The 21,537-nt window shown below is 39.2% G+C and overlaps 1 protein-coding gene across 2 annotated transcripts in view; it reads left to right on the forward strand.

Annotated features, from left to right (window-relative positions):
- The first annotated feature begins 2,525 nt into the window (after window positions 1-2,525).
- Window positions 2,526-21,537, forward strand: part of plod2 (procollagen-lysine, 2-oxoglutarate 5-dioxygenase 2) — a 33,237-nt gene continuing 14,225 nt past the window's right edge. For both annotated transcript variants that reach the window (XM_034862137.1, XM_034862138.1), the window contains exons 1-6: window positions 2,526-2,990; window positions 15,074-15,165; window positions 16,154-16,290; window positions 18,971-19,134; window positions 21,208-21,320; window positions 21,410-21,473. In XM_034862137.1, coding sequence (XP_034718028.1) covers window positions 2,879-2,990; window positions 15,074-15,165; window positions 16,154-16,290; window positions 18,971-19,134; window positions 21,208-21,320; window positions 21,410-21,473 — 682 coding nt within the window. In that variant the 5' untranslated portion in view covers window positions 2,526-2,878. The remainder of the gene's footprint in view (window positions 2,991-15,073; window positions 15,166-16,153; window positions 16,291-18,970; window positions 19,135-21,207; window positions 21,321-21,409; window positions 21,474-21,537) is intronic.

A 21,537-nucleotide genomic window follows, 5' to 3' on the forward strand; every position in this document is an offset into this window, starting at 1 on the left:
TGGCTTTGATATCGCCTAAAGCAGTACACTGACATAAATAAAAAGGACAATGCGTTCTTTAGATTATATGACCAACATTATTGATGGTGGTCATAAGAAAAAAGCAGTGAATGAATGGAGAAACAATTTTAGCTTTATTTTCCCATCTGTCCCTTTACTCAGAAGTTGTCTTTTTCCTCATAGGAATAACTAGTTTTATGTTCAATATTAGGCATCCCCTTTATAGTCTGCCTCCCTAATGAATCATCTGTTTCTTCTTTCAGTTTGATTACATTTAAACACTGCCTGTGAACCCACTGTTTCCACAACAGTGCTGAAAATAGAGGATGGTCTACTGTCGTCAGGAGGCTGGAACACTGTTTAGTCTTTTACTAATGCAAGGACAGTGGAAGCTGGAGGCTTGTGTGTTTTATTTGGCACAGAAATAAGTCAGAATTAGAAAGCGGACTCCAGAGCAAACCACCTGCGCTGTTTGAAGATTCCCTGCAGTCTGTGCTTCCTTTTAAGGTTTGATATACAGCTGTATTTAACTGTGAGTTCATGTGTGCGTGTAATCCAAAGTCTGCTACCTTTTGCTGATACCCAGGAATATATAGAGTGGGGATAATTATGTGCAGGTGTCCTGATGAGCTTCTGGCTTTCCACTTCGTCCTCACCCCACACCACAGCAGTCTCCCAGTCTCTGCATTTTGTATGTGCCAATTTCTGTGTAATTAAATGCCATTTTCTCACCCACATCACATGCATCCAAAGTTCAAATGTGTCATGAGTGGCACTGCCGCCACCATGAGCCCTTAAAATGTCCCATCTCCTGACTTAGAAAGGTAAAAAAAGACCACAATGCCATCATGTTTTTTTATAGGCTATACAGTATTTCACATCTCTAACTAAACCTCTAACTAATCCTCATATAAAATCTTTACATTTTGTCAGGGTTTAAACAAACCCAGAGGACATTTCACTGGCGTTTCCAAATGTCTGGTGAGTGCTGGGACTCAGCCAGTGAATTGAATCAAGATACAGCATATTCCCTATTGCACTCTGCCAAGATGCGGGATGAGGTTCTGTACCACCAACACTTATTTTTTCCAGCTGCAGAGAGTTCCCTCACTATCCCATGCGGCAAAAATTCCTGTCAGATATTGGTCACTGAGTCGTTGAATTACACATTCTTTAAGGCTCATTTTGATTGCAAATAATAGGATTGATACCTTTGCAAATCCGGGTTAATGCTGTGTTGTGTGAACTCTGTTTGTGTTTGTCAGAGCTTCACAGTAGGGAGGATTGCCTTTATTGTTCGAAGTTAGACAGCAAGATTCAAAGTGGACATTTTCTCATGACATAATCATTTCCATAATCGTGCCTGCCCAGCACGGACTTTAGTGTCTGTTGCTTGCTGACTTACAGTAAAAAGAATGGATGATATCCAAGTACTGTATTTGTTTTATCTGGCATGGCTCTAGAATCAGGGTTTATCAGTGCCTCTCTGAAAAGAAGTCATTTAACTCATATACAACTTTGGCTCCTACTCCCTCTGCATTCAAAACCATGAACCCGTTGATGTCATTAAGTAAAACAATCTGGGCATTCAGCGCTACTGACATGTGAATTGTTCACCAGACAGTAGTGGTTTGCGCCGGGGGGGCAGGGGGGGGCAAGTCTGTTACTCTTAATAAGGAATAAGTGAGAAACATGAGAAACAAATGAGAAAAAGCATTGGTTTCAAGGTCAGCTGAAACACTGGGAGACCCAAATACGAAGCTGGACGTGATACTTTGTGTCAGTCTTTATTATGGAGAGCAGAGGGTAAGTGATTGTTAATTGAATTAAGTTAGTTAGTAAGTTTCCCCAAAGCAGCCCCAGTGGGAAGTAACTAACCACTCTGGTGGTAAATGTACTTTACATAACAGTATATCCATTATTTTATGTTTTATACTTTTACTCCACTGCAGTTCAGGGAAATGTTGCATCCCCAAAGGTGTCTGACATCTATATTTACTTTGCAAAAAAAATCTTTAAAAAAAAAATATGATGCATTGTTACAGATTAAACTACTTAACATAAAATGCAACACAGCTCCACTGACTACAAAAAAAAATGCTGCCATCACAATAATATATCAATAATATTAATCTATAGCATGATGTACACCTATCTACTTCCCTTTAAGTACATTTTTATTTGTTTGACATTTAACTGTTGACTGTAACTTCTAAGTATTTTGAACTTTTGACTTTATCCAAAGCTAGCCATTTTTGATGCTATCTCCCCATGCAGCCTAATAAAAAACACCAAACTTAATGATGATTAAAGCATTATACAGTATGCTGAATATTACCGCATTTTAAATAAGATTTTTGTAGTTCTCTTCCATGGTCTGCGCTAATGAGGCTGAATGAAAAGTCTCTTAAGAGCACGGTGTAGAAGGGGAGTAGTGTTGGCCAGACAGGCGCTGGGTTCACTGGGGGAGGGGCCCAGGGGAGGGATATGTAACAGTAAAGGGGTGGGGGGTTCAAATGCAGCTGTGCTTAGTCACACTTTCACAAAGAACATCCCTGTGTCAGTGGTGAACTCCGTTATCTTTTCTCCACTGCACGGCGTCTCCTCATGGGCTGCAACTTCACCGCTGCAATTAAGGAACCACGCCTGTTGCTCTCTAATTTCCCTGACTAGCAGTACTTATACTACTGCAGTACAAGCTGCCTCCAGTGCTCCTGCGCTAGAAAACTTCATATCCATTAGAGGATTTTTATTTTATATTTATTATCTTATTATCGCGAGAGCGTAGCCTACCTGCAGGGCTGATACTGACCACTGCTTTCGGGCTGGGAGGTAATAGTCCAGTCGGTGACCCGCACTTTGTCCGGGAACACGCACAATGCACGCAATGGAGTACCTCAAGTTTAGTTTTGTGTTTTCCTGCTTGATGAAGATTACAAATTCTGTCTACTCTACTGATACACCTCAAGTTCCTGCGCCTATTCCTAAAGGTAAAACACTTTTTTTTGTTCCTTCTCCTTCCTAATGTTTGCGGGTCGCCCCGAACTTAAACAGCATGTTGTCATTGCACACGTTTGACGAACACATCTTGACATCTTTTTTTCACAGCTGTCATGCTAAGTGTGGGGATATTAAATCATCAATTTTCAAAGATGTAATTTACCGCTCGCATGATGTTACAGTAGCCTACAAGAGACGCAGGTTGCACCAGTGCGTGAATCTGAACATGTCAAGCGCTACACATATTAGAGCGTGATATCGCTGTAGGTCTACATGATAGTTCTCGACGCAAAAGATCCGTCTGCGGTTTCTCACAATCCTGCTTTCATTTGATGTTGTTTGGCAGCTTGCAGCCACGGGATATAAATACGCATGTCAGGCTGTAAAATTTCAGTATGAGAACCAGTCGGAGGCGAGTCTTTGAGGGTTTCACTTGTTGACACTTGAACAAAAAAAAAAAAAACAGACAGTTCTAAGGCCTGGATTAGACCTACTATAAATCTAAATGGGCAAGAAATCTGTTAGTATTTGATTTTAATAGCAAACAAGCTATGATGTGCCTAAAAATGAGAAACAGTTTTTCTAACTGAAGTTGGATGGACTGGACCCAACTGGATGCTCAGCTGTTGAGACAACCTATAGTATATCAATAGGTTTATGCTCCCTAGGCGTGTCCCTGTTGCTGAATTGCTCTAAATTACCCTAAAATCCTTTACGTTAAACACCGCTCTTTTCACACTCACAGGGACTGTTGTAAAGAACAACACAAGTGGGTGCGTATTTTTTATACCACTGTTGGTGTCGTAATTGCTGTGGGCCTATACGTCAGTTACCTCTGCAAATGTGGTACTTTTTTTAATGATGCATTTTGCTGGGGGAAGGAGTCTACTTTCAGGGTACAACAGCTGCCTTCAGTCTCCACAGGCTCGTTTTGTCTTCTGGTCTGGACTAACTGGGTGTCTGTCACACAGCAGCCACATTAACTTTACAAGGGTCAAGATGTTTGCTTATAAAATCCTTGTTAGTACACCTGGTGGGGATTAAATCATGAAGAAAAGGTCAAACAGTTTGCTGGGATTGATTCACTGAACCTACTAAATCTCTTACAAATGGAATTTGAGGTATATTTGCAGCAAATAGAAGTTTTCATGCTGTAATGTCCATTCAAACTGCGTGCAATAAAGAAATCATCCAATGGCGTTAACATGTGATTATATCAAAGTGTTTTAATTGGTTTTGGTTTAATTCTGTTCCTGTTCTCCAATATTTAACCAGGTGTCATATTTACTGTACAGAAAAAGAAGTTTTAATATTGCCGCCCTGCTACGATAGTTGAAATGCAGAAACACTTATCTTTTTATAACAATAGAGGCATGTCAAGTTTAAAGAGATTTGGTTTCTGTAGGAAAAAGGGTGGGTCACCAAACACACAATAAAAATTGAGTCCACTTTTTACAGTTTTTTCCGTACATTGCATTGCCAAATACAGCAACATGACAGAGGTTTCATCAAATGACTTCCTTGGTGTGCAAACAGCTAAATGTGATAGACTAGTTTCTGCAATTTCTGTATGTGACATCATTCTTTAACTACTAAAGACCTTTTAATGTACTACACAAATCATTCTACCAACTCAATTTATGTTTATGTAGCATAGCTCAAGACCCAAAACACGTTGCACAAGGAATTGTATTACACATTATACGCCCACATGTTTTTTTTCCTCTTATTTCTCTAAACCAAATAGAAGCCATTCCTTTTTACAGTCCAGTTATCAGCCATTTTAGGGCCTGTCTGGCTCATGATGTCAAAAACACATGTATTTACACTTATTGTATGAGGTGTTAACTGTGGAATATCAACTTGATGAGTCATCTTTCCCCCCAAGTTCTCAGTCAAACTGTTTTTCTTCCCTTTCTTTCCTTAAGAAAGAGAGTATTGTAGTGAAAAGTGAAGTGAATAACCGCTTACTTGCTAGGATTATGCGGTGTGTAATTATTCCCCTTTATAACACCAAGTCATCCATACAGTTTCAGAGTGACAGCCTTTTCAGATGGGGCGAGGTGCTGGTTATCATAGTGAGGGGAAATTACAAAGTAGAAATGGTAGTTAGCAAGGAACCAATGAAAAATAAGAAAATATTGCATTCACATGAAGCATACACATGTATTCATACTTCCTGATTTGTGTTAAACGTCACTTGTGCGAGCTGATATGTAAGGAGAGTGTTTCTCTGTTCGTTCAGACTTCAGGCAGATTCAGATACCTGCCCTCCAAGTCTTCTCTAGTTCAAAATGCCTCTCCATCGGTTGTAGCACAGATGCAAAGGCTGTGAATTAGCAGCAAAAAGGACAGTGCAGAAGGAGGAATGCAGGGCTCTGCCCATCTCTCACTTACGTGCACCTTGCCAGTCTCTGTGAACAGCGGACGTGGCTGTTGGTTTGTTGGTTTTGGAAAGTTGCAAAAAGTAGGCGGCCTAGACCCCCTCCGTCCAGCCACCTGAAAGGAGCCTTTCACTTATTTCTGACTGACTGTGTGAACAGCACTTCTGACAGAGTATATATTGGATTTAGGATGTATTTCTTGTGGTGAGTCGAAGCCACTGAGTTGCCTTTGGAGTCATTTTTACAATACGGTGTTTTAACAAGTAAAACAGACAAGTATCAGAAAACTATTAACTATTAACCACTGTAAGACATTCTATTGAAAACAAAGTTTCTCCAGTGTTTTCAGTGTCCTTAGCCCAATATTTTACAAATAGACATTTGCTTAGAAACAACGTTTTTCTGATTGTGTGTGTGTGTGTGGGAGACAAAGATAAATGTCATTAGTCATTATGATCTGTTCTGCTCCACTATTACATCTCTCCCAGACGCCACTGACATGTCAGCAGGGAGTATTTTATAGAGAAGAAAAGGAAACTCTACCTTAAGTTGTCCATGCCTTATATTCTGTATAATGGTGCTCTCTATTGCCTGTAATTCCAGTCTAACAAAATAACAAACCCTGTTACACCTAAGGACATTGTCACTAAATCACAGCAAGTGACACAAATAAGCACAGATATTGGCTGCTTTTTGTCTCTCTTTTTTTTTTTTAAGCTGCATCTAAGGTATTCTGCCAACTATCAAATGGATCAAATCATTTATTACAGTTATTACAAACAACCTGAATTAATCACACATGTTCAGTACCTATACATGCACTATTGAGCACCTTAGCAGTCCCTAGGTGGTGACAAGGCACCTCTCCAGCTACCAGTCCAACACCATACTTTGGGATAGGGATTTGAACTAGCGACCATCTGGTACACAACTCCCTATTGACTGAGCTACTACCACTCTCAACTGACAAGTCGACAGTTCCCATGATGTAATGTCTTCCTCATAAGCAAAACTGAAAACAGATGACATTTCAGCAAAGTTGTCAGGTCTAGTACAACTATTCAATTTTACGATCTAGCCGTGCGTTTAAATGATGACAGTGTGAATTGAGCAGGTGTGAATTGAGCAGGTGTTTTATGGGTATGTTTGGCAAGAACCATGTTGGCTGAATCTCGAATTGATACAGCTGAGAGGGTGTACTTTTCAAATTGTCGTGGATCAAAGTTGTAGAGCTTTCTTTTAAGCTCTAGTCATTTGTAGTTGTCAAGATACCAATGCTGAAATATTTACTGTAGCATACTGTACCAATGTGATGTTTTTAACGTTTGTCAGAAGTAGTCAGTACCAACTTGGGTCTTTTTACTAGGAAACTTGCCCTTGGTTGAATCACAACAGGTATACATAATATAATATAAAGTACTGTCTTTTTTTAAGAGCCAGCAATTTCAGTTTGTATTAAGTAATCATTATAGCCTGTTCAAATTAACAAGCTAGGTGAATATGCAGATGCCTAACCATGCACTTAGGGAGCATTTCACGACTTATCTTGAAAGCATTTTGAATTCACTTTCCAGATAAAGAAACAGGAGCTGTTTCAAAGAAACAGCATGTGGTTGTACATTAAAATGCTTGGCTTATATGCCCTTCGCAGGAAATATTATAAACATACAATATCTTATATCATAAAATTGTGTTCTGCTTTGACTTACAGCAATTTCAGCAAACATTATTAAAGCACTGTGTTAACCTAAATTGTTAATCTCTAAATGCATTATGTTGAATTATATTGGGTTTGTATTCAATAAAACAACAATAAAAGATTTAAAGCTTGACTGTAACATCGGACTGTAATCATTACTCTATAAGAGCACTGCATGACATTAACCAGTTGAATGAGTTGTTTTTTTTCTTTCTACATTACAGTTGTTTTTCAGAAAGTAAAAAAATAAGCTATTCTTGATTCAAAATGATGTGTGACGAGACTACAAAATTGTTTCCTTGCCCAATGCTGGTGACATCATGCCACATCCTAGGGCTGAAGTGCCTGTGGTTTGACATGTGTAATTGAAAACACAGGCGCGCTCTGCAGATTCACTACACACCACATGTGTTATGGAAATGGTGTGTTTTATCAACTATGGTGACTTTGAAATATTACTAGAAATTCAAATCCATTGTAGTTGTAGACAGCTAAAAATAATGTCCCACGAACCAACCTGCCAGCATTTGGTTTTCTAGTCCCTTTTGTATCCATTCCTTAAATGGGGTGACTACAGCTAATTGCTAACACATGGAGTCCTCACCTAGGTAGCAACAATGGTATTTCTTAGGCGAAAAAGAAGGTCTGCAGGTCTAGGGGCTTGTGGATTTAGATATTAAAAGTGCCTATCCCTACCTCAATGCCAAAGCTGCTTGTAGTTACATTAAAATTATAATGCATTCTAAAGCTGGAACATATTAAAAAGTAACTGTAGGTTGGGTAGCATGCTATGTTCAGCTGAGGTCTGAGAATTAAATGAATGGCAGAGTTGCTTAAGTGCAGTTAAAGAAATGCATTGGTCTAAAAAGATGGCATAATTTTGTTTTTGTGTTTATCCTTCTTAGTTATTATTATTATTATTATTATTATTATTATTATTATGTTATGCAGGTCTCTGTGAACAGATATAAGTGCTATTTCTGCTCTGATTTAGCCAGTGTCCAAAATATGGATTTTAAGTGTGGTTTTGCTTACACACTGACTTCCCTTTGCTGTTGTGGTTAGAAAAATTAATTGTATTTAAATAATAAATAACTCACTGCTTAGGTATTACTTTCATTTACTTGGGACATGTGTGACTGCTCTGTCTGCATGCAAATACTCGCTGAGGTGGCCAAACTACGTGGATATCAACCATGCATTACATACCAACAGATTACACTAATGTTTTTCCTCTACAAATTTCTTAAGTAACCTGACTCAAAATGTCACCTTTTAGAAATAACACTAGGGTGGAAAGTGGATGTTACATTGAATAATACAATAAGGGGTTTCAGCTTTACAATCATTGCTGAAATTGTGACACAACTCTAAATAGGGGAATCCACTAGGCGTAGATGCGCCGTTGTTTTGTTTTGTTCTTCATCATGCTTCATACCACACCAGGTTGTGTAGAAGCACATTTAGTTGATTTGGGTCATTTTTCCCGGATATTTGCTCTAGCCAACTTCCTGCCCGGCCTGTGAGACGGCTCCGTAAAATATGGACCTAGCGCATATTTTTAGAGGAGCAGCATGCCGCTTGTGGGACACGTTGGTGGAATCACAAGTATTGTCTTAAGTGGCCGCGATTGCTCTGGTGGCTGGGCCGTCGCCGGAACCAAACACACACACACTTAGTGGAATTTAGAGGTAAGACCTGCCCATGAGAGTGAATGCCTGGGAGTCTTGACTTGAGTTAAAGTTAAATTTACATTTCATATGTTTAGAGCTAGCTTTTCAGGGGCCGCTTATTTTTAGGAAAATGCCCAGGTTCAGGCATGGTACACTGGGTTATGCTAAGAAAAAAGTAGAATCGAGCATTACTGTGCTGCAAGTATGAATCAGGACTTCAATAATTTCTCCTTTTCCCCATCTCAAAGTTTCTTGCTTTACCTGTAGATTAAAGGCAGGCTCACGCAAATAGAATGCAAGGACAAAGGAATGTGGACTTTTAACTGAAATACTTGCACTTTCCTTTCCCCAACACGTTTTTACTGTTTACTTGGATGACCAAAATAGAAAGAACAGGGGTGTGTGTTCACTGTCCAGGACTGTCTCATCAAAGAGGAAAGATCCTGTTATCCTTATGCTCAAGGCCAGGGTACATTCCCTTGATAGCGCTTTCCGTTTTGCAAGAAATGCTTACTTAAGCTTAGGCCCAGCCAGTGAATCACAACGTTTGCTCATAGAAGTGTGAAAGTTTACTTAGATGGCTAAGCCCATGTGGTACAGAGAGGGAGGGAAGACTATTTGCCGTCCATGCCTTTCTTGGAGAAGAGTTACAGCAGCACTGTATGAGCTACATTCCTCTCCCCCTTGTGTGCTGTTCATTCAGTAATGACGTGAGAACTTGCTGTTTACTCTGACTAGACACTCATCCTCCAAAACCAAAGCTGTCAGAAAACTTCTTTTGAGTGCTGCTATTTGTCTCCGTTATATTTCATTAGTGTTACTTACATAAAAAACACATCAAAGGACGGGACAATTGGCCCGATTCAATTTTGTAATAAGATTGGAAGGAAGACCAATCTGTCATGTTTCCTTCGCTCTGGCAGATACATTTGGGCTTCTCACATTGAGACAGATTTCCAACCGGCCAGGCCCTTGGTAAACTAATCACACCCTTTTACATAGTGGGGGTGGAAGACGATGACTGAAAGAGGAGGTTCATGCTTGCCGAACATATGTGCCCAACGAAACTGACATACTGGGTCCAGGACAATGCACCAGGTTCACAAAACTCCGATCAAACTGTCCAACTAGGCAGGGTTGTTAAAACAAATGGGTCAAGTTTATGTTACTGTTTTGCTTATTTCTCGACTCAAATGTTTTTTGTTAAATATTTTAGAATACTGTAATTTGAGAAAACTTTGAGTAACCTTAAAAGGCATACCTAATGAAATGTTCTGAACATAAAAACAAGGTGAACAGGCGGCCAATTTGTTAAGGAGGCCAAAAATGCCCCAAAAGCCATTTACAGATATACAGAAGGACACGCTACAATATAAGACTATAAGTGTGATGGCAAGCATGGGGGAAAGTTAGTTTAAAATAAACTGCTACTTGGTCAGTATAAAATCTGTACCTCAACAAAGTATGCTAGGTTGGTCACCTTTTGCCTATGATCCATAGTTAGATGTGCAATTTTACAATCTTTGTCGGAGCATTGTGCCAAACAGATTATATAGAAGTGATGGAAAGCCCAATTAAAATCTAGACTTAAAAGCAGCCAATTGACAACCCCGTTAATCATGAGATACAAAGCATGTATGAGCTTGGCTTGGCATAGAATTGACAGACAATAATTCATACTTTGGTACAAGGTTTTTGGCCATAGGTCACATGAGGCCACGACAAATTTTAAGGGATTTTGTCTACCAGGAATTGTGTAAGGTAAAGCCATGACAGAGATGTGCCTGTGTGTTTCAATAACAAGTTTAATGTAGTAAGTAAAAAAACGTCTGTCTCATCTCTTTTAAATCAAAGGTGGTTTGAATCCCCAGGCTGTACTTAACTGGGAGCTTGCTTGTTGGGATGCACTCATTTGGCCTGCATGGTTACCATGGGAGGAACGCTTGTGGTTTCATAAGGTTAGAACAAAGTCACCAAGGGGTAATTGATGTGAGCTGTCAGCCTATTTTTTCCCGGAAGAAAATTCTTAAGGTGGCAGTATACTCTGTCAGAACTGCTTGCCCAGTGGTCGAATAGCTCCTGGAGCCCCCTCCCCCATACCTTTCCTACGCTGGAATTGACCAGCTGTACAAAGGTGAGAAAGTAAGCTGTGTTTGATCTCTCTCAAGCTGTCTTTCTTTTTGTGTAACACTGTGAATGGCTTCCAGGAGACTGCCTGAACTCCATTATCCCAAGATTTGCTTCACCCAGCAACAAAAAAGGAAAATCAAAGTGTCTTGTTTGATTTAAAACTTTTTGCCACATTTGGTCTTTATGTACAGTATGTACATATTACATTTAGAAAACGTGTTATACTAACCCATTCACTATGCTTCATCATCCCACGGCAAGAACAAGAACACACCTGTAAATCACAAAAGGCATCCCTTTCCTCTGTGCGCAGCATAATGTGTGTGTGTGTGTGTTGGCCCAGTTCTTCGCTGTCACCTAATGCTGTTGCAATAGAGGCAGACAGTGAACTATTTCCAACTTGAAACAGAACCTCTGTACCAGAGGAGTACTGGAATGGCTATTAGAGCAACGACAGGGCCACAGGCTAGACTGGGATGAGAGAATGGCTAAGTCACATTGACAGGAAATGGATGGAAAAGAGCAGGAAGGAGGCTTCTTGTAATGTACTTAAGTGTGGATGAGTGGGTGGCAGATGGGTGATTTTGCTGACAAAAAATAATTTGGAATAGAGCCTAGTTCTTGTATGTCCTTAGGCTTTGTTTAGATTGATAGGGTGATAGAATGGTTATATAGAGTATTTAATGCTGTTCCTTAAGGTCTCCTGATAGGGTTTATAACATTTGTTGGGCTGAAAATGTTGCTTTTGCTGTTCTTTTGGCCCTCATGCTACCCTGTTAAATTGACCTGGATTGAAACGAGAGGTTGTCTGCCTTATATGGTCTGCTCATGAATATTCAAATGACCAACAGCACTCACTTAAACATCCAAGGTGGAGATAGCCTGGATACTTTAGGGGTTGAACCGTATCTGTTTGAGCCTGAATCAGAGGGAGGATCTGATATAGCAACCTGCCAGTAGATTGGAAATGACTCCTTCAGACTGGTAAATTTAGTCATTTAACATTTATTTGCATTTTCAACACATAGCCCACCATTAGCCGTCGTTGTTATACTAGTGTAATACTCTGCTCTTCAATGTTGTAGCCTAAGCATAACTTTGTATTAGGTTTGTTTTTAGTACTGTAAGCAACAAAAGCTTACTAATTTGCACAAAGACAAATATTTTACAACTTGTACCCTCGCAATTTCAGTCAAGATGTCCAGTTGGCTAAAAAGTTAGTGGCCAGTTTGTAGTGGGCAGTCCATAGAGCTGCTCACAATGAAAGTCTCATGGTCACTATTGTAATATTGTTACTGTATACTCTCCTGCTGAAAAACGATTGATTGTGATTATGATTATTAGTTAAGTACTTTCTTTTCCACGTAGTAGTAACGTTATTTTACAACAGGACGTCCATTTAGCTGGACAGGAGACTTCTATTTCCGTTTAGTTTGTATGCTACGTCTAAAGTATTACTGCTCTCGCTTGTGCCAGTAGGTCTAATGTTATCTTGGAACTACTATCCTGCTGATTAGGTCATCTGGCTATGAGATTGTAGTAATACTTAAAAAAAAAAACTACTGTACATCCATCTTACCTTGGCAGGTGTACTTGTGGAAACTGTAAACATATGCCCCAGGATTGAGAAAATATATGTTGCCTAGAAATACCTCAGGTAACTAAAACTTGAGATACATTAACTAAAGCTACTTTATGCTTTCTGCTCATTCAACATTGTGAAATAACAGCAGGCGCATAATGTTAGTTTTTACTTTCATGAGAAGAATGACCCAGGTTCCTGAGGAGATAACCTGTATGGTGGCCTTTATCCGGTGTGCCTCAATATATATTCTTTGCACAATGCAATGAATATTTACAGAGTTGACCATGGCCGGTAGAGAATCAGAGGGATGGAAAGGTGAAGCCAATTTGATACCACTGTTAGCAGTTCAAGTATATGAATATAACGTTTATAACAATACCCATTGATTAGTGGTTCAGTATTATTACAAAAACACACTACTATGAAGACAACAAAATGAAAAACTTTAGAAAAAAAAAGTGATTTTCCACAACACCCTGTTCTCTTTGCAGGCGATGTAGACACATGACCTATAGGACTTTTGTGAGCCGGTGCTGGGGTTTTCTTGGAAGAAGTGTCCGTATTGTGGTCCCCTCTTGTGTGGTGCTGCATATACGGAGGAAGTTTCTGGAGGCTTCAGGGCAGTATGTCGGGTTCAGACCCCCTCCCCGCAACTGAACTGTGACACATGTTCAGCAACAGTATCGTCTATGTAAGGCCTGTCAAGCTGAGCATACAGGTCCCGGGGCACAGGAATCTGCTGTACTGCTCCAAGATAAGGAAGGGGGTCATGGATGATCTCCTTGAACCTGAGTTGCATCAGGTCTAAGACATAGCCTGTTGTGTGTATGAAAACGTCAAAAAAAAGTCAATTTCAGCACCTATACCATTGCACATTTGGATTTTTTGTTTGTAGTGTGTGAAAAGTTATTTTTAGTGCCTACACAATGCAAATTTTTCATTTTTTGTTTGTCATAAAAAAAAATGTAAACTTACAAATTGTTGGCTATCTTAACTTGTTTGACGGGGTAACCTCCCCCTTTAGCCTTTGACAACTCTAATGAAATTAGTTTACATAGCAAACATAGTTAGATATACAAATTGTTGAGTGTTCATTGATTTTTGAAGTTTTGATAATTTCACAAAAGTGTCCAATAATCTACTACTACTACTATAATTGGTTCTAATGACACTATTGTCAGTACTACTTGATCTATTGCCTTAGGCCGGCCACACATCATGCATGCTCAAGCCGCGCCTGAGACGTGCTTGTCAGGCAGGCAGTGTACAAGCTCTAACCTGTTCACATTGGAGCGGAAATAAAAATCGACACGCCACTCAGCTGACACGCTCACGTGACGCAGCCAGTGCGTGGCCGCCCTTAGTCCTAACGATTTCAAATGCCTGCACCAGCTTTATGTCTGCAATTTTGGTGGTCTGCACATCCATCATTGTGTAACTCCCATACTTTGCAGAATGTCCTAGAATGTAACGATTTTTAGATTATAACCACTCAGTTTTTATAGCTTGAATCTTAATGTACATGGGAATACTTGCTGTGCTGTCAACAAGATAAATACTAAACGAACACTAGGCTTATAGAGGCTTTAACTGTCTTATGGGGTAGAGTGCACTTTTGGGCCCTTTATAGGGGCCCTTTACAGGGCCCTGCTATGTTCTCTTTCAAACTTCCAATCCAACTTGCCAATGTCCAATAAATCCTTAACAAGGGTTTAGTGTAATATAGTACTGTATATTAAATTGAAGGCAGATTGCCCCTAAAAACATGAAAAGCAGGATTAGTATTCAAGTGGTCCTATGAAACCATATTAAAATGTCATTAACTTTTTGTTGGCCTGCCTGACTGAGCGCAGAACAACATTTTGCACATTTTAAAATGAACTTTTGGAAGCTTGAAACAAATTAGTAGTCCTCCTTTATGCAACAATAGGGCTTGATGAACCAGACCTAGATATCCAGGGCACTAACCTCCTTGGCTCACAATCACATATTGTGGCCTTTCTAATCAAGGTTACCCCTAGTTGGTTTAAAAAAACTAAAAAAATAATAGGACAAGTGAAAACTAGCTTAGTGGGTGTTTACTGCCTCTCTCTATCTTCACTTGAGGCTATCGTGGTGGTAATTTGTATTTGGTCTAGCCCTTCCTCCAACCTCAGACTTCAGCACTCGTGGCCACTGGAAATGTCCTGTAGGTTTGTGGGAGTTCTTTTGACCAGAGAAGAAGGAAATGCTTGAATTCACTTTTAAAAATATGCATGTGTTTTTAAATCAAATGAAAACTACAGTAGATGTTCCTAATTTCAGATGTAGGTTTAGACTGTTAAACCAAATACCCACCAGTTTGTTGACATAGGTCTGAGGTTAACAAGGAACTTGGTTTACACAATTGGGGATCTCAATACTTATATATAAGCATCAAACACTACATATTTATGGTGATATCCTTCAATGTTAACCAAGAATTTGCTCTAAATTCACAACTTAAAATGCCACAAAAAAACACTATATCCGCACATCCCTATACTTTTGTAGCCCAAAACTATGTAATGACTTTATAAGTCACATAAGTAAGGTTGTGGAAATGTTTTTTTTTCTTTTACAGAAAAATTGCTCGTCTTAACTGTTGCAACAGAGGAAACGGATGGGTTCCTCCGCTTTATGCAATCTGCAAACTATTTCAACTACACTGTGAAGGTAAGATTGTCTTCTCATTTAAAAATAAATAAAATTAAAACACCCAAACACACACGTTTTCAACAACACATACTTCGGATTGATAAGGCCTATTAAAAACAACAAAAAACAGACTGAATCAAGCTGCAAAAACATCCATTTAAAGAGAAACTCCTCAGCGTTAATTCACCGCCCGCATTAGAATGGTCCTTGCCCTTCTGTGACCCTGCTGCAACTGCTTGTATTCCCTCTCTTGCAGTCACATACTGGCAAGCTACTTTGCTAGCCTTTTTGGGCCCTTACCAAGACTTTTCTAAATAAGAGTTAATGTTGTCAATTTCTTGTTATTCTTTGCTTGGTTAAATTGTTCTTCTGGGCTTGGTGTGCACTTATGTTTGTTGAGCAAACCCAATGAGACTACCCTGGTAAACAAAGAATAACAGGGCACTGATCATTTGTCTGCAACTCAGGCATTTCCTCAGTACCGCAGGAAACTCGGCCCATGTGGATTATCAGTATGAAGCTGCCTTAAACTAAGAGCCTCACACAAAAGAGGTTGCTCACACTCTTATCTAGATCTCCCCCAACAGCAGTGTGTTAATGTTTTAATTCACAGTTGTGATACAAAAGAGTCCAATTGTGTGAATGTGTTTTTGGCAGCTTTTACACACATGAACTTATAAAATATGTCATTCTATCTATCAGTGGGTGAAAAGGGTAACAACAAAAATTGCCTTATTTTTCCCACAACAGCTATTTTGTATTCTTACAAGTTACATCTCACTATGCCCTATTTTAGAAAGGTTATTGGAAATGTCTTATATCTTAGACGAAAAGTACACAATGTTCCTCCTGGTGGGAGAATTGCTAATTTTTAAGAGATAAAAAAATGAAGACTGAAAAATAAGTGAAGGAAAGCATTTTTACAGTGCTGCTGGGCTGCCTGCTGAAGAAGTTAGTGCCAAGCCAGCTCACGTTGGGCTCTATGACTTCATGTATTCTGTTTCAGGTGTTGGGAATGGGAGAAGCATGGAAGGGTGGGGATGTGGGTCGTTCTATCGGTGGAGGGCAAAAAGTCAGACTTCTGAAGGAGGCCATGGAGGCACTGGCGGACCAGGAAGATCTACTTGTTCTTTCTGTGGACAGGTATGTTGAACAAATATATCTATATATCATAAGCGCTTATAAGATTTATACATGACACATACTAAATATTAGCTTTTGTTTGATTTCACTTTACATGACATTTTTATCATCATTTTCGTGGTAACTTCAGACCAACGCTACCTTTCCTATGTAGTCTGACTTTTCTTAATAATTCTGATTCATTGCAAATATATCTCAAAATCTAAATTAATATTGTGTTCAGTGATGCGCTTTGGATGGATTATTTAAATATTCACTATGTTCCTTAAAATAATTATTTCCCAAAAGATATATTACTTTAAAATACTGTAAAAAGGTGAATGCCTCATTCTGATTTCATGTTTTCAGCCAACAAGTATAACAAGAATAAGCCGAGGCTGTGTGTGTTGCTTTTCATAGAGATTGAGCTTTGTTTTGATTAAGCTTTAATTTGAAATAAAAAAACATGTCCATAACAAAAAAGTGATGCAAAACACTGTGTAGATGTATGAGTTAGAAATTAAACTTATTTTCAAAATGACAGACTGTAATCATTGCTATGAAAGCAATGCCTCCACAGTAAATGGTGCTTCGGCACACTTCTGTAGCTCTAAAACGCCCTCTACTCATTCACGTAAAAACGAGTATTGGTCAATATATGAGGAGAGTAGTTGTAACATGCAGGTAGCTGAATGAGGAGTTTTCAAAGCCTCAGTTTCACTGAGTTCATGTGAGTGGGTTAAAATAATAACAGCTTTGCAAGCCATATTTCCTCAAATGGAGCAGAAGATGCCAATACTTAGTGCACCATGTCACATGAATAATGAATGCTATAATTGCTGTGCAACCTTGTCCCGCCCTTAACATTTTCAGTCGCTCTATGCAATTTGGAATTGGTAGACAATTTAAACATATAGAAGTCACTTTTGGGCTTCAAAATATTTGAGCATCTGGTCAACCCAAACTCCACAACTTTGTAATTGCAAAATAAAAATAAAAACTCACTGTTGCCCATTTTACGTTTGCTCTTGTTTTGTGGGTGTGACCATGGTAAAAGCCACTACAACCTTAGTGAAAACCCAATGGAATGGTGACAAAGTGTAAACACACTATGGGGTGCATTGTGCATCATTAAACGTATTAAACACGGCCTATTAGTGTTCTGTTTATTACCTAAAAAGGACACATGAAGCTGAATCATATGCAGCAGTTTATAGTTAGATGATAATATTGGCAACACCCACAAAGAGAATGTACAACAGACTAGTTCATTCCATGGCCAGGTTAGTCCTCCATTTATTCTCATAAATAATAACAACTTTTAAACATTGTCATAAATGTTTTGTCAAGGACTGCAGACCTTTTTATACTGAAGCAATAAATGTGATTGCCAAGTTTAGGAGGGACAGAGGGTACGTTTATGAACATGTGTCGGCCAGATGTACAGTAGATACTGTACAGTAGAGCTTGCAGGCTTCCTCATCAATGTTAGACATCTCTTCATCTCATTACATGCCTCACAGGGGTGGTTCAGAATGTCTTTTACATTTCTTGACACTGTAAATAAATTGCGTGTACAGGAGTTCTTTGGATGGGTAGTGTGTTCAACGATAGGGTGTACACAGACACAAGAACAGGATCAAAGTTCCATCCAGAAGAGAGTGTTTGATAGTCAGTGACTCTGGAAAGGGTCACCAGGATAAATCGGCTCTTTTACCGTTATAACTTCACACACACCTCAAACTAACATCTCCAAAAACATTAGGAGTATCCACATCCTTAAATAACTTCCCTTTGCCCGCTAATAAACACCACAAGGCCTTTTTATATGGGTTAGGCACTTTTTCCTCTGTCTGTCACAGAAAGTTCAGCGTATTGTGTGTTAATTAGGGTGACCATATTTTGATTTCCAAAAAAATACTAAAAAAAAAAAAAGACAGCCTTGAGATACAAATTCAGACAGGCTTCTCAGAGGTTAATGAACATGCTTTATTATGCCTCAATGGTACAAAAGTAACTTATGTAATACACTTAAATCTGTAACAACCTGTAACAAAATAATAGCCCTCTTTTCAAATAAATAAATGTGAAATAATGTTCTAAATATGACCTATTCTGTGTCAGCTTCAAAATCCAGCTTTACCTAAATATCACTTAAGACTACGGTATGCGAAATGGTTTTTTTGTGGAGCTGCACTAACGCTACAGCATTTTTTGTGCAATGCTGCTCCGCTGTCTGATCTGCTCCCTGCATGTGCGCGGGCGGCCTCTCGGGAATTACGTCATGCAACAAAGTCCCGTGGCATTGTGTGAAAAGCGCCAGTCAATTTAAGTACACGCTCAATGGTTCCATTAAAAACAGCAAAAAGCGGACATTCCCATGAATTTATAAACCCCCCCGGACAGTATGTAAAAAGTGGACGTGTCCGAGCAAAAGAGGACGTTTGGTTACCCTAGCGTTAATGTCTGTCAAAGCTAGACTCAACATCTCACAGAACAATCCAAGAAATGCTTGCTTATACAAAGGCTCACTCGTGAAGAATGCTCACTGTTTACATTATGATTTCTATCTATCTCAAGCAAGTAGAAACCTGGGTTGTGTGTCAGATGACAAGACAAAGAATACTATAAGAGAAAACTGTCAGAATGCCCCTAAAGGGGGAAAGAAAAAGATAACTATCTGTTGTCCACTCCCTTTTAGCTATGATCTTATCTTTGCTGGGGGACCCGAAGAGATTCTCAGGAAGTTCCAGAAAGCCAATCACAAAGTGCTTTTTGCTGCAGAGGGATTGATATGGCCGGACAAGCGACTAGCTGACAAGTACCCCTCAGTGCGCAGTGGCAAGCGCTACCTCAATTCTGGAGGTGGGTCCTAAAAAGGGTATATATGATCTTAATGCTCAATTGTTTTAAACTAGTGAATTGTCTGTGACCCTCGATTTCTCAACTATCAGTTGACAAAAAGTAGATGTTAAAGACTATCCTTGTCATCATATATTTCCAGTATCCCAACCTCATAATTAATCCTAACCCTATGACCCCATGACCCTGTCTAATTCTAACCCAGTTCATAATGTATTTGAAGAGTAAAGAGTATGTGAAGATTACCCATTACCCATACACTCATCTGTACAGAATGAATTATGTCAATGCATTGTGATGTTTATCTGTGTGGATCTCTGTTGGGGGGTGGGGGTGGGGGGGGGGCCTGCATAATTTGAGGATATATTTAAAGATGCTTAAAAGATCATATTTTCTATGTTATGTGCACATAAATCTTATGTTGGGGTATACTAGTGCTTGAGTAACCTTCCATGGGTGGGGAAAGGTTAACACATTGCATCATCAGCTGTCAAACTTTGAAGACACGCAGGCCTCGTTGGAATTCAGGGGGCTTAGCAGTGCAGCCTATGTGTTATTGGTCTGAAGAGTGGTGCAAAGACTTTAAGGAATGACAGACTGGAGTTAGTTTTAAAATATAAAACCGCAGAACCTTTATTATTATCTCTTGCTGTTAAATGGAAGTATATTTGTCTTGTAAACTGGCTCCTTGAGATATTTCCTGTCTGAGTAGACAGAAGGTAACAGAAGCACATTCATGTAAATATTGACTCTGAACTTTGTTCCTTTTCAACACTTTACTCAAGATTTGCTTTTCGTAGTCACCCTCACTTTTGCATTGAAAGGCATGCATATTACATATGAATATGTTACATGTGTTTCTAGGCACAATGTGATTGAGACAGTACACAAAGGATGACGACTAAGGAAAAAGTAGTGAATATATGCACACATTTTTTACAAAAGAAAGGGTAAAAGTATTTTCTCATCCATAATCCCAAATGGCCAGTTGCATCATGCCAGTTGTTCAGGACATTGAATTACTGCCGTCCCTATGGTCATCAGCATGGTCTGACCTCCCATATTGGAGCCTAGCTGTCTCAGACTGATCACAGACTGTTTTTAGCATTTATCGTCATTGACATGACATGTGGATTTGTCTTGGCCCCCAGAATGGGCCACAGTTTGTATAAAATTGCAGGTTTTGTTTGTGTTCCTACGGCTACCGCCCAAGTGACCATAAGGGAAAGTTTTATAGCATCTGGACACACAACTGTGTCACAAAGAGTGCAATTTCGGCGACATAATAAAAATACAGTAGTGTTGTGTTTATGTGTGTTCGTATATAAATCTACTCATAAACCAACTTGAAGCTTTCTTAAAATTTCAACAGACAACATATGATAAGTTATATTGTTCCATGTTCCTTTTTTTTCTTGCAACTTTGCAGTCATTAAATTGCACACTGTATTCCAGCAGAAAAGTGCAAAATGTGTGCATTGGGTCAAAAAGGCATGTACTTCCCAGCACTCTCCATACTTCAAAAGCCATTATTATGTGGAGAACCTAACAACAATAAGAGTTGTATAAAATTTAATGATTTCCTTTTAACTTTTTCTTACTCCTGCTATTTAGATTATGTCATACTTTATTATGCCTACCCGCTGACTTGTTTACATTGTCTAAGGCTCTTTTTTTTTTTTTTAATCATGGGATGCAAAACGTTGCTAACCAGCAACACAACCAAACCCTGCAATCTGTCACTGTGGTCAAAGACAGGGGAAACTGGAGTAGATTGCCATGAGCATGTACATTTAGAGAGTGTGTGAGACACGCACGCACACTGTTGGGAGACAGAACGTATATTTTGCAGCTTTCCTACTGCCCATTATTGCACTCATTTCTATGTACAGACTGTTGGAAGCGAGAGTCCCTGCCCATGTCTTGTGTGCTTGGGATTATTGCCAAAAATTACACTTTGTGTAAGGCATTCAGGCAGTATAGTGTAATTGTCCCCAACAGTCTGCCAGCTGTATATGACCTTGAAAAAGCAATATTTTACTGCTGGATAGGTTTCACACCGTTTATTACTTGCAGGTATAATCGGCTACGCCCCATACATAAACAGAGTTGTTTCCCAGTGGAACCTCCATGACAATGATGATGACCAGCTCTTCTACACTAAATTATACTTGGATCCTTTACAACGAGTAAGTATCTTGTGTCAAAGCTTAATATGAAAATGTATTCCCATAAAAAACATATTTCTGATGGCAAATACTGTTTTCATGTCTTTCAGCAAACTCTCAATATGACTTTGGACCACAAGTGCCAGATTTTCCAGAACCTGAACGGGGCTGTTGGTGAGAAATCAAAGAAACTGAATCAATATAGAACGGGGACTATAGCTTTAAAACCCCAGTTTTA

The sequence above is a fragment of the Etheostoma cragini genome, chromosome 22 (assembly GCF_013103735.1).
Source record: "Etheostoma cragini isolate CJK2018 chromosome 22, CSU_Ecrag_1.0, whole genome shotgun sequence".
In the NCBI taxonomy this organism is placed as follows: domain Eukaryota; kingdom Metazoa; phylum Chordata; class Actinopteri; order Perciformes; family Percidae; genus Etheostoma; species Etheostoma cragini.